Below are 17,101 nucleotides of genomic sequence, written 5' to 3'. Positions count from 1 at the left end.
CAGTCACAGAATTTGTAACATGCCTGAATGGATTTCAAGTTCTCCAAGAAACTGTTAAATTTGTATGAGGAAATGATCAATCGGACTCTTTTAACCACGTGAGGAAATTTTGTCAGTGTTATTTGAAAATGTAATTTGATTCTGTTTTTCTCGAACAGCTGCTCCATACTTTGCTGCAAAACCCAAAGATGTGATCCTTGCTCCTGCACAGTCAGGAGAAATTCAGTGTAGTGAGGGCGGTGTGCCAACGCCAACAAAGAAGTGGTTACAGAATGGCCAAGAGATCCGTCAAAATGGTAAGTCACAAAATGCTTTGATCTCTGTTTTCGCTCCCTTTCAGATGGTTTTTCCTAATCCAGATGTTTCCGGATATTTATTGGGAACCGATAACATAGGCTGCAGTAAAACCAACTTCCTATCAGGCACAAAGGCAGATGCCAGAGAACCCAGGCAAATATCTTAGGAACAAAAATAATGCTTTGGGATTGACAGTAAAATAAACTGAATTGAAAAACTGTCAGACCAAATATGAACTGGTTTGAGTGGTTTTGAGTGGGGCAGTGCAGCAGATTGCAGGCATGAGACTCTTCCGCGGAAACGCGGATTTCCGATTTTTTTTCTTCTCATTTTCGCGTTTTTTCTCGTAATTCGCGTTTTTCATTATTTTTTATTATTTTTTTTATTTAATTTTTTTTTATTTAATTTTTTTTTATTTAATTTTTTTTTTTTTTTTTTTTGCCGAACATGCTGGACTGTGAAGGGAAGGGACACCGAATTTGACCAGTGGTGGAATCACGTAGCACAAAGCAAGCAAAAAAGCCTTTTTTGGTTCAAAAAAGCTAATGGATAAATTATTCAAGCAGAAATTCCTCACTTTTTTGGCGAGTTACGTGATGTGATAGATTCCATCTAGAGTCCACCATTTTGCATCTATAAGCCCTCCTTACCTGACAAAAAATTTCTAAAGGGGAGGGGGACACCCCCTCCCCTTAAACCCCTCCCCCAGGACGGCTCTCGATAAATTTCAGATTTTTTTCCCCCGGCTCAGTCTCATCCCTGAGATTAAGAGGAAAAGATTACACCATATTTATTTGATGACTGTTAATTGTAGTGCCTGGCTCTTCTTTGACAGCTGCCGTCATAGGGCTGTACTGAATATGTAGCCACATCACGAATAACTTAAGTGCAAAGGACAATATAGTTAGACACTCCTATGTATGCCCCTATTATGTGTTAGGCTACTGTATGTTGCGATAAAGAAAAGTCTTCACACTTAAAGGGAGCTTCAAAGACAGTAAATGATGTGGTAAATTTGTTTGATTTATAACTTTATGCATATAAGGGTCTTCTCCAAAGGCATATATTTGATAGAATACAGATAGAAAGGACACATTAAAACGAGAGTGATGGAAAAAAAGTTAATTTGACCAATGATCACTGGATAAAGATACCCTGAACAAAGGAGATGAAACAACTCAGGAGATGAAAGGGGTGTGGAGATTGTGGGGTTGTGGAGTAGGGGGTGTGGAGTGGGCGTGTGGAGTGGGGGTGTGGAAAGGGGTGTGGAGAACTGTGCAGAAAGGTGTAAAACTGTGGGTTCACTTGGTAAATAGGTGAATGGGGAGAATGAAAGGGAGGATTAGGATGGAAATGATCAGTGATTGTTGAGGATGGACAGGACTTGTGGAGAGGAGAGAAAAAGTAGAGGAAGGGTATGGGTGGGGCATTGGGATGTCTAGTCATTCCCTTCTTGGATAGTGAGACCATGGGTTTGAATGGTGCCAATGCATTCACATAGACACAGGATTTTTGCAATAGATGAGCAGGCTGTTGTTGTTGTTTTTGTTTTTATCACACATTGAATTAATCTCTGGCATCGTTATCTTCTTTGTTACCTTTTATAGAGAATTCAATCTATGAGGTCAGTGCAGATGGCAACTCTATCAGTATCACTGACCCAAGGGAAGGAGACAGTACTGTGTTTCAATGTGTTCTGGAAAATGAGCATGGCCAGAGAGTCGGGAGCTACACAATTACAATCCTAGGTGAGATACTTAAAATTAATATTTTTGCCAAAGAAGTCACTTTATGAACTCTATATGCCTATACTGAGGACCGCAATCATATCCACGATTGCATAATTTATCAAACAAAGAAAGAATGTAGATTAAAATGGATTTAACACCAGTTACAACGAGATTGTCATGATTAGGTAATGGGGTGGAGGAGGGGGGGGGGGGGAGGTGGATAAGGAGCTGTGCATGGGGACAATGCTTTTATACAAAGTTTTCTTCCAAATCATTTCAAGAACAGGGCTGGGGCTTGTTGGGGGAGTGAGGGAAATGAAAGGGAGGTTAAATGTTCTAGTAGTTGGGAGGAAGGGCTGTATTAGCTGCTTTCACATTCCAGATGTATGCAAACATTTGTATATCAAAAAGAATGGTACACCACTTGTGATGCATAGTTTGCAATGTGCCACGGATGATTGTAAGTATACATTCAGGGTTTAATTTAAATTAAAGCAAAGCGATGTCTCCTCTCATTTGTGTTTCATTGTCCAACAAATGGTTACTGTATCTCTACAATAGCTTGATGTGTGACTGACGTTGACGGTCTTGTTACTTATGTATTTATTTTTGTGTTAATCTTTGTATTTATTTGTATTACTTGACCAAAAAATGGTAACTGTATCTCTACAGTGGCATGGTGTGTGAACTAATGGTCTTGCAACTTTATTTACAGCTATCCCAGCAAAGATTTCCAAGAGCCCGGCAGCCACGGCTGTAGTATCGGAGGAGGATGATCTCAATTTGCAGTGTGAGGCATTCGGGTCACCAACTCCGATAATAGAGTGGCGTAAAATGGGTGCAAAGGTATAGAACTATTGCACGATGAGATACATAAATACTGGCTGTTTCCTATATAACATCCTACAGCGCTTTCATGAAATTTGCCAGGTCATATGAAACATGAAGAATGTAATGTTTGTTATTATTATTTGAGATGTTTTAATTAGGGTTGCTGATGTTGTTCCATAAAAAATCTTAGGTACCTCAACTTGTGAATTTTGTTTGATATTTTGATCTGTCTGTCTTAAATCAGTCTAAAAAGAAGATTTGGTACTTTTGACTTTCAAGATTTGAAAAATCTGTCTGTAACCATGTCCATCAAGTGAACACACGAGAGAAATTGAGAAAATATGAGGCGTTTATTGCGGATTTGTACCCAGAGTGAGATTTACAGGGTGTTGCAGTTAACACACAATTAACCTTTCTCTTGTTTTGTTCAAATAGGGGACCCATTTGTTGTACAGACACTGTTATATGTGGCAGGAAAAAATGGATGTGGGTAAGGGGGGAGGGGGAGTGGGGAAGACTAGGATAGTGGGGAAATTCCAAGTAGAGTGACTAATTGATGGCTGAAGAATATGGAATTTAAAATAAGAAAATAGAATGGCCTAAATAAATTGAGGAGGTAAGAGTAGGGGGCATAAGGTGGAGATGGTGCATTTTTCAAGCCCTGTGTTTAGTGTCATCAAAGAGATGAAGGAGACGATGAAGCATATAAAAAATAATTTATTTTATTAAATTACTAAAAGTTGTGTGGAAAAAGGTTTTTTTTTCCTTTGATCTTTTTGTGTATTTTTAGATTATAACTTGTTTGTTTTTTGCTCATTAGCTTGTGGACGATGGATCCCGCATACTGGTCACATCGGAGGAGTTAGTAGATGCCAACAAGGATTACAGAGGCACCCGAAGTAATCTAACTGTCACTAATCTCTCCTACGAGGATGGGGGTACCTTTGAATGCCATGCTATGAATAATATGGGCAACGACTCTGCAGGTTCTGTGATCAGTGTCAGGTGTAAGTTCAAAATATATAATTTTCATTTCATCTTATATATTTTTCCTTCAAACCTTTCCCCCTTTTTTTTCCATGAATAGAATGCTACCCATTTACCTTTGATTATTGAGGTGTCATTCCTAGCTAGTTTATTCAGAATTGTTTCTAGTATTAGTCATTAGAGCAGCTATTAGTGTTTGGTCACTAACGTTTTGCCAGGTCTACTGTAACGTACCCCTGTGGAATGTTATCGCGCATTTTAGTAGTGCAACTGAAGAAAATTAGACACTATTGTCTAGAATTTTCTCATTAGATCACTCCAACTCAAAAACTTGACATTTTTAAATTGTATTGGATTTTTTTTCAAAATCAACACCAAAAGCTGCTTTGACAATGCTCATGGTTAGCCTTCTCTCTATGCAATGGTGGCAGTTGCTTATCACTTGAAGCGGCCAACACTCTAGAGTATGGCATGGACACACTGAATACAGAATGACCTACTCCCGCAACCCACCCTTCGCCTCCAAAAAGTAGATCTTCCCAGACAGTAGTTTGAAATTTGTATTCATCAGTTAAATGTTTGAATTCCTTGTTTTTATCTTCATTTCGGTGACCACATGAAACTCCATGCAACAAGATCCCACATTCACATTATAAAGGTGGTTTGGAAGTGTCAGATACTTAACTTGTTTTTTGCATTCCTTGCTGGAGGGAATAAGGAATATATGCGATGGTGTGTGTGTGTGTGTGACAACTTACATTGGTAACTCCTTACCTTCTGGACAATATACTTATGCATTTGGGATACTTACTGGTAAACCTGGTAACTCCAAAAATTAAAGGTGGATTAACTTCATACTTGGTATGTGGCCCTGTCTTATTGAGTACAAGAAGCCTATTGTTTTGTGTGAAATTCAGTGCAATACAGCTCTGCTACTTGATTGAAACAAAACAAAAGGAAGAAAACAGAAATATAATTATATGGAGGAGAGTAGACACTTTTAGCAAAGAAAAGGGTGGTGAGATGGGGAAGGTATGTAGGGACACAAATGTTGTAGGCATAATATCTAACTAATATTTCTCATTTTTGGGGGGTTCTCAATATTACAGACTGGAGTGCTTAGAAATGGACTGAGTTTAAAGTTTAACAATGGGGTGGTGTGTGGGACAATTTTCCTGCAAACTATTTTCTCTCTTGCTACTTTTATTTTTGAGTTGGTTTTGTTTCCTACCTGTGGTTCTCTTAAAGCTTCTGTCACTGACTGTTGTTAGAACACTTCTCTTGCTAATATCCTTTGTTTACTTACGAATTGACTCCATTCTTAGTAGTCGCTTCCAAATATTTTGCTAGTGTATCCCTCACTCCTTATCCTTGTCCCCTTATCCTCACCCAGATCCTCTGTATCAATGTTTGTTACTGGTGCAATCAATTACAAGTGTTCTTGCTGAAATATTTTTAATTTTAGACAAGACAAAAGTAGAATAGCTGCTATTAACTCTTTAGCACTTGTCATGTTTAGATGAAGCATGTCACACCCAACACTCCTTATGGTAAACTTCAGAGATAGCAAAAACAGGAGAAGAAAAAGGCCATTGTAATTCCAGGCTCAGTATTGAAGATAGTATTAATGAACAAACCAGGAATGACACAAGGAATCTTCAAACTAGGTTTAATTCTTTGATTTTCATCTGCCTGGCTTCCTACTCCACAGGTTTGATTCCATCATGGCAAGATTATCCATGTATCGAAAAAAAGGTGTATATAGACAAAATCCACTATTGCCAGGCAAATCCATGTTCCTTTTTTTTCTCTTGTGCATATCAATTTTCATTTTCTCTCCATCAACATCGATAAAATCATCTCAAGTTTCTACCAATGACGTCAATTTTTATCTCTAGATAAAGGTAACCCTTTTTTCTTCTTCTGAGATTATTTTTCTTTTTTTGCCAAAAAGTCAGATATCTTTGTTTTTCTCTTCCTTGCGGGATTTATCCATGGTGTTGGCTCATCTCATCACATTTAACAGATCTCACACTCATCAAACCATTTATCCTCAGCTCCTAACAAATTTCTCAATCTCAAATGAGGATCATTCCCCCTTCCTCTCTATCCACTTGCTTTCTGTGAGATCAGATAACAGATTGGACACCCCACTCATGACCTACTACAGAGGAAAAAAGCTCTTAGAACTTATTAAAGATTACCCCTGTACAATGGAAACAGGAAACAATTTATATGTAAAGCAAAATGTAATATTTCACAAATGAATGAATATGTTAATGGATATGAAAGCCGCAAAAAACAAACCATGCCGTATGGAATCACTTTCATTGACAATGAGTTCCAAACTGGTTACAAAAATACAACAAAAAAATTATTGCTAAAGAACTGTTCAAAAGATTGATCCCATTTGCCAAGTTTGTATCATTACATAAAAAATGCAGAGTGTTTGAAAGTGTGTATATGATCAAAATAAGATCCAAAAATAAGATCGGAAAGAAAAAGGAAAGCACAAAAAATGACATATAGCTCCAACCAATTTGAAAGTGCTGTGAATTGTTGCAAAGTCTTGGCTCCATCAATCATGCCCAACCCAACTTTTTTTCTAGAATATTAGTCCCCTCCCCTCTATTTTTAATTTGGCCTGGAGAAATAAAACATTTGTGGTATAATTGATATCTGTAAGGTTCTTTCATTACCATGTTTGTGGAATTGCATGTTTCATTGACTTGATTTTATTTTTATCCTTATGACTGAAACAGCTTTTATTAGTATTTATTTGTTTGGCACAAAAAAGAGGCTCAAAAAGGGTAAACCTTTCCCAATTTTTTTTTTGTAGATTTAGCATTTGTTTTAAGTATGTTGAGGTCTTCTAAATTTAAAAGCTAATATTTGTTTGTTAAATAGCGGCATGATGTGTTCAGTTTTAATTCCAGCAAATTTAAACTTGCCAAAGAAAAACATGAAAAAAAAATTGATATTATTGGGCACTGCATTTAAATGTTGCTAAGACTAACATGCTAACACAGACCAAAGCATGTCGTCTTAAGTAATAAAAAAGATAGCATGTTTTGTTTTGTTACTAACTGATTGTTTTTTTTTCTTGTTTGTTTCAAGTTTGATCTGCAAACCTGATATGTTTAGTCAGATGACTATCTGCATACGACAAGGACATATATTTTGTTCTCGCTATCCCTGGCAATTTTACCCAACCTTCAAAGTTATTCTATTTGTGAGATTGAAATTGACCAAACTATTAAGACAGATGACATTGGGGATTGAGGAGACTATTTGGTTATGTTTCCTATAATTAGACTTGTGATGTGTCCATGTAGAGATTACATACAACTTCAAAGTCATGAAACTAGTCATAATTAGTAATAATATGAATGTCTGCCATCCACAGTATGACTTCTTACTGCTACTGTATCACTAAAAACTTTATACCATGGGAGCATGAAATGTCTGTTATTGGCAAATTCGTTTGAGTTTTACTTTTAGTAATCTTCTGTTGTGCTTTGAAGGTCAGAACGTCATGATCATCCTAGCGATTAAAATCAAATGTGGAAAAGGGTTCAAGTTTTTTTTATGCCTGATCATAAAATTAACTTATTCAAATGTGACTAACATCTTCCCTTTGGATGGACTGGGAAGGGCGGGGGGGAGGTGTGTAGGAGGGGAGGGATGGGGTGAGATGGGGTGGGGAGAAGTGAACAACAAGGTGTGTGTTGTTTAAAGTTGTAAGATAGCCATAATTATTAAACAAACCTAATATTATGTAGCAAATGGTTGAAGTGGTCACTGTTAATAGGGGAACAAAGTATGCCAACAGTTTTTCATTTATTGCTGAAGACAAAAGTAGTCTTTGTGATCATGATGTTGTGTTTATATGGTTCCCCTTCTAAACACAATAATCTCATTAAAGGCAGTTTCTTTCAAGGTCATATACAAAAATCGAACAGGATAAGTACATAAATAAAGCCCACTGAAGCTGATTAATGGTCGAACTTTTCAATTTCCGAAAACCTTGTCTTAAACAAATTGTGAAGATTGGATGGAACTTCATACTTGATAACCTAACGCATTTCTGCGAGAACAGCTCTGTCAACTCTGAGCAAAGCATGAGTATCTTCTCAGAAGATGACAAAGAATCACCAAAGCCTGCTGGGTTTCTGCTCTCAAGAGTTTTGATTTTGCAAAAGCTCAGAAAGAAGGTAGTTTATCCTGAGTCAAGTCAATATGAAAGCATAGAAAGAGAAATTTGTAAAGGAGCTGGGGGGAGGGGGGGGGGGTAGTGGAGGTGTGTGGGATGCATCTTGTTCAATTATACATATGACCAAAAAGAAGAATTCTGCAGTGAAATGTGCTCATGAAAAGCAAGCTGTTGTTCTATTTTTATTTTCTATTTATTTATTTTTATTTATTTTTAATATTTCCCCCCCCCCCTCTTTCTATTTGATATTATGGAATTTAAGTATTTCAAAAATGCAAATGTATCACTAATGGCACAGTATTTAAATCTCAAGTATTTTGCTTAATGAAATATTTATAATCATCAATTTCTCCATGACTCAGTCTGGTGCAATTTATATGGTCTACTAACGATAACCTGATCCATTTTCATGGTTTAAACTAAATCGCAGAATTGAGTTCAAACGAAAAGGAGAGAAACGAAAACACACACACATTGACGCAAACACTAATATAATAAATTTTAACAGCTGTGTGTACTTAAGATCTCCCAAAAATTCCATCACAACATGGCGGTCAGTATCAATTTTTAAAACCTTTTTGAGAAACCCTAATAAAAATAATATCAATAACAATAATATGGTTGTCATTGTCAGGTGAGTTAAGATTGGGACTAATTTGGTTATTGTCTGAAGTGATTGGTAACAGTGAAATTTTATGTAAACATGGATGACCCCCAATTTTTTTTTCATCTCTTGTTGGGTTGCTAATATTTATGAATCTTTACCTATACGTAGATTTATGGCAGTATTGTCTGTGTACCTTCTCACTCATACTATTCTATCAGTGCCGGGTGTCACTCACACTTTGTAAACGTATGGAGTGTATTCGTACTCTTTGTACATCTGGGGTGGGCAACCTGCAGGCCACATGCGGCCCACCAGTGATTTTTTTTCCGGCCTGTGAGATGTCTACGTATCTGCGCACTTAACTGCGGGGGGTTTGCCCGAGCATGCCGCTTGAAATTTATGCAAATTTAGTGATTTTGGGGAATGAGTAGAAGAAATTATTCCTCTTTGAAATTCATGGATGACTGCAAAGTCACTGATAGTTCTTGCCATACTTTAGATGATCACTGGTAATAATCATATCATGGTTTTTGTTGCTATAATAAGAGATATGTAAACACTCTGCATGATATGTTCTTATCTCTATATAGTTTACCACCTAAGGACTAATACACAAATCCCCCCCACAAAAGGTGTTAATGTTGCTTGTGTTTATATAAGTATTGTAGTAAAAGTATTGTAGCCCTGCTATACAGCCTGTTGTAAGATGATTTTAATTCAATTGTTTTGCTAACACATATTATAGTCTTAAAGGCCACTTTGCTTTTCCATTTAAGCATCACAAGTACCGATTGTAAAGGGTGCATATTATTTGCCGTAGTAATTAAAATATTTGATACGATGGATGGAAAGCTCATTACGTTGTAAACTTCTTCTTAGCGACTAAATACTTAATCCTGTTTGTGCTTCACTATGGTATTACAGCCCTTCAGATGTTCAGCATTGACTATCCCTTGAACTAACTTCTGTCATAAACAATGCACTGATTTTTTAAATCTCTCTGCCTTCTCCAGTGCCAACCACAGTATCAATGGAACCAGATACACTTGATGTTGTCAAGGGAAGCGCAGCAGATTTCACATGTAATGTAATTAAGGATGACAGAGCCACTGTAACTATCGATTGGTTCTTCGATGATAGCAAAATAAATCCTGGCCAACCGGGCAGTGAGTATTCACTCCAAGGTGAAAACACCCTCAGGGTGCGGTCTGCAAAAGCATCGCATTCAGGGACCTTTAAATGCACGGCAAAGACATGGTATGACGAGGACTCTGGTACTGCTGAACTGATTGTACAAGGTAGGTCACTGTCATGGTTGTAATGTGATTCATTTGTTTTACAAAAGAGGTTCAGTCACAGCCTACTTGAGAAAGTAGATTAGCGTGTCAAGCTGCGGAATGAATTATTTCGAAAATTAAACTTTTTAACACTCCTCATCCATACGATGTTGTTCATTTTGGGTGTTTTTGGGAGGGGAGGGAGGAGGGGGGAGTGACTGTTTCAGTTGACTTATTTATAAAACAATTATTGTAATTATAGGGATCCTTTCAAAGTATTAATTTTATGCCGTTTTGGTACACATCGGTTCGTAAATGTTTATACTGGAATACATATTATGCCTTCAGTGTATTGCTTATACTGTTTATGATGAGGCTGTCTTATCTATGATAAAACCTTAAGAGGGGTATTTGGTTATTTCTTTTGTCATGATTTAACAGACTAAACAGACAAGCCTCAAACTTACATTATAATTGCCATCTGCCCATATACAGCACTGCCCTATATTTTCCTACCTAGTAGATGGAGAATCGACTGGACAACCCCATTTATAGGGTTACAGAAAGAAGCCAAGGCAAATTATTATGTTTTAGTTTCACCCTTAAATGTATAAACAAATTTCTCATAATTTCTGTTAATAAATGAATCAAGATATATAGTGCTCAGTGATCAGAGATTTGAATCATTCTCATTTGTTTGTATGAAGGAAAAGATTCTGTGGGTTTAGCTTCACCCAACTAACTGTTATAATATCATTACTTACTTTGGTCCTTTACAGCTGAGCCAGATGCTCCAGACAACCTTGTCCTGGATATTGCAGGACTTGAGGCCACCCTCTCGTGGGATGAACCACGTAGTAATAATGCAGAAATTATGACCTACGAAATCCATCATAGAACCCAGTATGACACCTTTCCCACGCACTCTGACATGGCTCCGTGGCAATTAATCAGAACTGTTTCTGCTGCCTCAACTACCGAGACATTTACGCTAAGGAATTACTTGACTTACTCTTTTCGTGTGACTGCCACCAATAGCATCGGTACCTCTGCCCGAAGTGAGGAGAAGCAGGGCGAAATGACACCTCCTGCACCCCCAGATGAGGATTCAACACCGGGCAATATCACAAGCAAAGGAACTAGCCCAGGAGTACTCACCGTCAGTTGGGACGTAAGTGATTAAATATGACATGCAGCATTTGTAAAGCCAGGTGTGTGTTGAAAACTTTCCTTAAACTACGTAAGTTTGAGAAGAAAGTTTTCAAACAAGTTACGAGTTCCAAAATATTAGAAAAAAATATCCTTTCTGTTCTTTTGTTACCATTAGTGGAGGAAATAGATTGGGTTGAAAGGTGGGAGATGTGGGAGGGGGGAAGGGGTGGGGGGGTGGCAGTCTGTGGCATAGAAGGGATGGGGTAACAGTGTTGCATCCGTGCACTTGCTGTGTCAGTGCTCTCCTCTGAATTCTGACCATAAAATGACTATATACTCGCAGTCCTTTCAATATAAAGCATGTTTGGGGTTGTTTACACATAGTAGACTGTGAGTCAAACCCCTCATGCAGATTTTGATTGCAACAGTACTATTCAAGTCTAATTTGGGTACGTGTGTTCGGTGAAAATGTTTCATGTTTGCAACGAGGCGTCTAAATGTTTTAAGGTTCTAGTGACATAGGTTTACTGATACTGTTCTTTGTTTTGTATGATCAGACGGTGCACCCATACTACCATAATGGACCTGACTTTGAGTATGTGGTACGTTATAGAACCGAGGGAGAGACAGAGTGGAAGGAGGCAGTCATTTCAGACTGGAGGACCAGTTCATTTGACATCAGTGCTGGAGAGTATGAGAACATCGAATACAGTGTTTCAGTCAGAAACCAAGAGGATGATGGACCGGCACCAGTGCAACAAGGAGGAACTACTGGAGAAGGACGTAAGTTTGTTTCTATTATCACAGTGGTAGTAGCACTTGTTCTTATATAAATAAAGGCAACACAAGGGTGATAAGACAATGTTGGGTCCAAATTGACGTGTCCTTCTCCAAAAAGCATACTCTGAAGGTGACCAACAACTATTTTATTTCCCTCAAAATTGAAATGATTTTATTGAAACCCTCCTGAAAGATCAGCACTCTCTAACAAGTAATGTTGGAAGAATAGCCTTTCCTTTAATACATTTTAGAAGAGCGCCCTCTCCATTACTGGGGATATCTGGATGCGATATATGTGAGAGTCTATACTAATTCATGTAATGAATGGAGACACACATTCAACCATTATCTTTAGCTTTATGCAAGATAGAGATCTTTTTGATAAATAAATGCTCCAAACAGAAAAGAAAAACCTTGCTTCATTAGGGAGACACCCTTGTATAAATATAAAAATTGTGTCATTTTGTATGCGTGATGTGGTAGTGCTACTATGATCTGAAACATTGGACATATTTCTTGTTCTTTACATACTTTCAAGGTTCATTGCTCTAACAGTGTTGACATTGCAAACTGTTCTGCCATGTGAAGATCTTAACTATTTAAGATATAGAATTTTCAAAACCCATCTCCTTTACAGAAAACAACCATTTTAATAAATACACAAAAGCATGATAAATGGAGCACAAGTGGCTTGATCATGTCATGTTGCCTCGTGATCTGTGATATTTCCCAAATGGAGTAAGATCTACTGTTCGTCGCAGTTATTTCTACCGTATAGACTGATAATGATGGCCGGGTTTCTGTCGCCTTTAATAAAAGTAACTAGTAAAGTTGCGCCGATTATCTTTTGCGATATCGGTATCGGTCCATATTCGCAATATGGGCGTTATCCGTGTTGGTAAACTTTATAGTCTCATTGCCAATCACACTTACTTATTCATTTATAACACGTGGATTCCCCTGACTAAATCATTCCAATAATTGCATATCTTTTAAAAAACTGGAAAGAGTATCATGGATGCAGTTTGTTGGAACATCAATGACTGTGTGTATATTGAAGAAAAATGAAGCCTTAGCATCATTACTAATATCAAGCAAGTATTCAAAAGTGTAATATATTCAAAGTGCAAGTACAATGCAAACAGAGACTTAAGATCAGTGTTAGCTATTTTAATTCTTGCTGTTATGAAAGACATCACAGTTTTGTCCTTGAAACCTGATTTATTTGGAATATATTCTTAACTCTCTGTATTTACAGTAGGTTTTATTGTAGTTAGAGTTTCATCAAAATGGGACTTTTGGTAGAAACATTATCTTCCTCTGTGAATTAATGAGTTAAATTATGATAAGAAAAACAAAAAAGTTATCAGCTGAATTGCCATGATGATGTCATTCACTTTGCTGTTGCCAGATGCATTCACAAAAATACCACCAAATTTGAAAAACTTTTGAAAAACATTCTTTGTCCTTAAAAAGTGCAAGAAGAATGTGGTCTTGACCTAAAGATGTAGAAAAGATCCAGCAGTTTTATTAATGGAAAATTTCCACCAAAATAACAAACTTTTATAATTACTTCTATCATCATCGGAGTGTTTTAGTTTTACAGTTCAGACTAATTTCAGCATGTTGATGATAAACATATCAGCAACTGCTCTGGTTCATTCAGTAAAATGAGATATTGTACTTTCAGACAGTTATTTGCAGAGTCAATTGAAAGCACACTGTGTTTCTGTGGAAGGTTTACTTAAAAGACGAATGGAATCCAGTGAAGTTATTAAAATAGATTTTTTTTATGGAACACAATGTTTCGGTGAGCCTAACCAGTATTGACAGCAAGTAAATATCTGAGCTTGCGTCACCGACATCAGCTGCTTCCAATAATGACAGTTCTAGGGGGAAAAGATTGCAGAACCCTCAAGTAGAGTAGATGGGATAGGGTGCCACTTTCCTTTTTTTAAGGAGGGAATGGGTAACCTGTTGGGAGGGGCTGGGATGGGGACAGGGAATAGACCATGTTAAATAGCATTTTAATTATATATCCCTATGAAAATTAATGTTTTCATCCGAAGCTATCATTTCATTTACTGGTCGTGAGATCTCATCAGAGCTGCAAGTCTTCAAGGGGCAAAATTAGTTGTGACATATTTGCTGGTATGCCTCATGAAGTCTCAAGTAAGCAGATATTGGTAGGTTGCCAAATGACGACAATGTTTTAGTTAAAAGAAGTTTGTTGAATCCGTTTAGGTGAGGCAACATGACACACAGAAAAGCTGCAGCGAGGCTGAATCAATAACCAACAATAGAGGTTATATTGGCAGACCAGCAATGCCTATTGTGTAAAACTGCACAGCATTCAGAATAGATTATATGTCCTTCACAGCCTGGCTGCTGGAATGCTGCAGCCCCCTCAGCTACTTCATTGTTGTCACAGTGCTTAAAATACAAAATCCTGTGATAAATTCATTTCACTAGCTTAAGGTAATGAAATTTCATGATCATCAAGGTAGAAAGAAGAGAGCCAGAAAACGAAACTTCTCCGATTTGAAGTTTTCATACACAATATGCTTTCATTTTCAGTTAAAATGGAATTGTGTTTGGGCAACACAAGTTTTAGTTGAAAAATGATTGATTAATTTATATTTATAGCTTAATTTAAGGCTCATGTTTGTAAAATGATCTACTGTGCCGTTGCAGTTGAATTGGGAGCTGTGCTGAGTGTCTTTGTACCTACATACTTAGTTGTATGCAGTAAAGGCTGATTGACAAGCACAGCGAAATCCTTGTTGTTTGTATCATTACTGTCTCATTGACTTTGATCAAGGCAGCGGCCAGAATGTACTAGACATACCTGCAGATCCTCAGGATTGTACGTGACCTTGAGGACAGATAATCCAATCCACAATGGATAGTTTAATTTGGTTTAATAATAAATTAACTTAGCATTGAAATAATCTAGTCAGCTATGCGTTGATATGGGAAAGCATATAGTGAGCGTACATGTACAGCATGTTGGTTAGGAACAGAGTTTATTTAATGCTGCAAGGCCATGAGGTCAGGTTTAATACTTCCATGGTCAGATGATGTCCAAGTAAGAGTTTGCAAAAAATTAATGAGACCTAAAGGGTTCTTGCTACAATAGCAGTAAAAAACCATTACTTTTCTACAATACTGTTGCTGTATTACTCATGATCCATGAACAGTAAACTTATATCATAGTCACTACCCCCCTGGTCTTTGCATTCACCCTCTTATCCAATTCTTTGTTGGATCATGAGTATATTATCATGTATACTCAGACAATAAATATCCTAATATTGTATTATTCTTACATTGTATTTGAAGAAAATGCTACACATGGTTACTGTATTGTGTAAATTTTGTTAAATATCAGCCTGCCTGCAGGTGTAGGGAGGCACATACACACCTTTGAAAGTTGAAACATATATGGAAGAAACAAAATTTCAAAACAACTTTACTAGAAATTGCCTCCCTTGGGAAGGACAAAAAAACCAATTACAAATATGTCAATAGGTCATTGTTTGACTAGAAGCATGATAATCTATTGATATGAAATCTAATCCCACATTCCTTACAGCTAGGGGACACAAAAACCCAACCATCATCTTTAGCTTATAGGACAGAGATCTTTGTGAAGAATAGCAACTTCTCCGAATAGCTAAAAGAAAAGATCTTGTTCTTGACCCACAAGCAATCATGTATGTATTTTAGATCCTCCTGCAAAGCAGGAACTCGCAAAGAAGCCATCATTGGTGTATCAAAGCCGTAAGCTGACCAAAGTCGGTCTCTTAGATTCATATTTTAAAGTCTATGATTTTGAATTGTCAATTGTCAACAACTCTGTAACTGGACGACATACATTAATCTTGGAGTGACTGAAAACTTGGCAACGGTGTTAACCACTGAGCTAATACTCCTTTAAGTTGGAAAGTTGGTTGTGCATATTAAATATATCAGTCTGACAATAAGAAAAACATACTAAAGCACCAAGCTCTTTTATTGAATTGACTGGCTGGCCATGCAACATCAAATTTAATAGAGAACTTAACAATGTTGATATTTCTGAAAACGTGTACAATACATTTACCAGCAAGGCATAGATGTGCTATGACAAAGAGGATATCTGGCAGTGGCTAGTAGACCTAATTCTTTTGTCTTTAACTTGCTATTTTAATTAGCACTCTTGAAATCAGCTGTTGGAATTTTGTGGACAACTTCTGTGAACCTACTGTTCCAAGTATTTATATATACTCAAAATAAGAGTATAATTGATTACACCTACATTTTGTCATCAAAACGAATATTAATGAGCGAGTAGAAGCAAATTAGATTTTCAACAATTTGTTGCCTGGACAGGTTTAATATTAATTCTTATCAGATGATAACAGATATAGTCCTTGTTACCATAAAATAACAAACCATTTGAAGTGAAATTTAATTTTAAAGAGCCACTTACGGCAGAATGTTTTCTTGATTTACTATGGTAAAAGAAAATTTGAGTGCTAGTAACATATCTTTTTAGAGATATTCTGATATGTCACCTTAAATTATGCTTAATCCTTGTAATGTACCTTTATGGGCTAAATTGATGATGACCATTGATGCCTCAGTGCAGGCCTTTATGTTAATCCAAATTGTTTTATAAATTCTGATATCAGAACCAAAGTAGGCTACCTTTACTACCTTCTTTTAACTTCATTTAAACATCAGAGCAGTCTTTAACCAAGTTTAACATCATTTGTCCTCGGACAAATTTGCAGCACTTTGTACATTTGAGGCAATAAAACACTTGTGTTTTCCCATTGAGGAGTTTTGGTTGCATCTGAGCTGAAAGTGACCTAATGGTCTTTGTATTAAGCTAAATAGTCCAGGCACTGTAATTAATGAACCTTTTAACTGGTCATTTCTCAAATTCTCAATAAGTGTTATAGAAACAAGACCTGGACTGATGGTATCATTTGAGATTAGTCTGTAACTTATCAAATTAATTTTGTTACTAAACTCATCCTTTAAAAAATGAAGAAAATTCACTCAAAAAGGCTACTTTTAACATATCTGCACAGATGACAGATTTTCTACCTGGAAAATAGGATTGACTCTCTTGGTCGTCAGCTTATACTACACTTTAAGAATAATTAGATACCAACCTCAAAAATCAAATAAATGAAAGTAGCCTTCAGTTAAGTTTGCCCTAATATCCTCTATAAGA

At 36.8% G+C, this 17,101-nt stretch overlaps 1 protein-coding gene across 11 annotated transcripts in view; it reads left to right on the top strand.

The window, feature by feature from the left end:
• Positions 1-17,101, top strand: part of LOC139962107 (neural cell adhesion molecule L1-like) — a 133,018-nt gene that overhangs the window by 80,861 nt on the left and 35,056 nt on the right. For all 11 annotated transcript variants that reach the window (XM_071961993.1, XM_071961994.1, XM_071961999.1 and 8 more), the window contains 7 exons: positions 159-296; positions 1,905-2,045; positions 2,743-2,873; positions 3,679-3,865; positions 9,679-9,963; positions 10,722-11,113; positions 11,652-11,877. In XM_071961993.1, the coding sequence (XP_071818094.1) occupies positions 159-296; positions 1,905-2,045; positions 2,743-2,873; positions 3,679-3,865; positions 9,679-9,963; positions 10,722-11,113; positions 11,652-11,877 (1,500 nt within the window). The remainder of the gene's footprint in view (positions 1-158; positions 297-1,904; positions 2,046-2,742; positions 2,874-3,678; positions 3,866-9,678; positions 9,964-10,721; positions 11,114-11,651; positions 11,878-17,101) is intronic.

Source organism: Apostichopus japonicus, chromosome 20 (genome assembly GCF_037975245.1).
Source record: "Apostichopus japonicus isolate 1M-3 chromosome 20, ASM3797524v1, whole genome shotgun sequence".
Classification (NCBI taxonomy): Eukaryota; Metazoa; Echinodermata; class Holothuroidea; order Aspidochirotida; family Stichopodidae; genus Apostichopus; species Apostichopus japonicus.
Note: the sequence above shows the minus strand (reverse complement) of the source record. Positions and strands in the feature narration are given on the sequence as shown.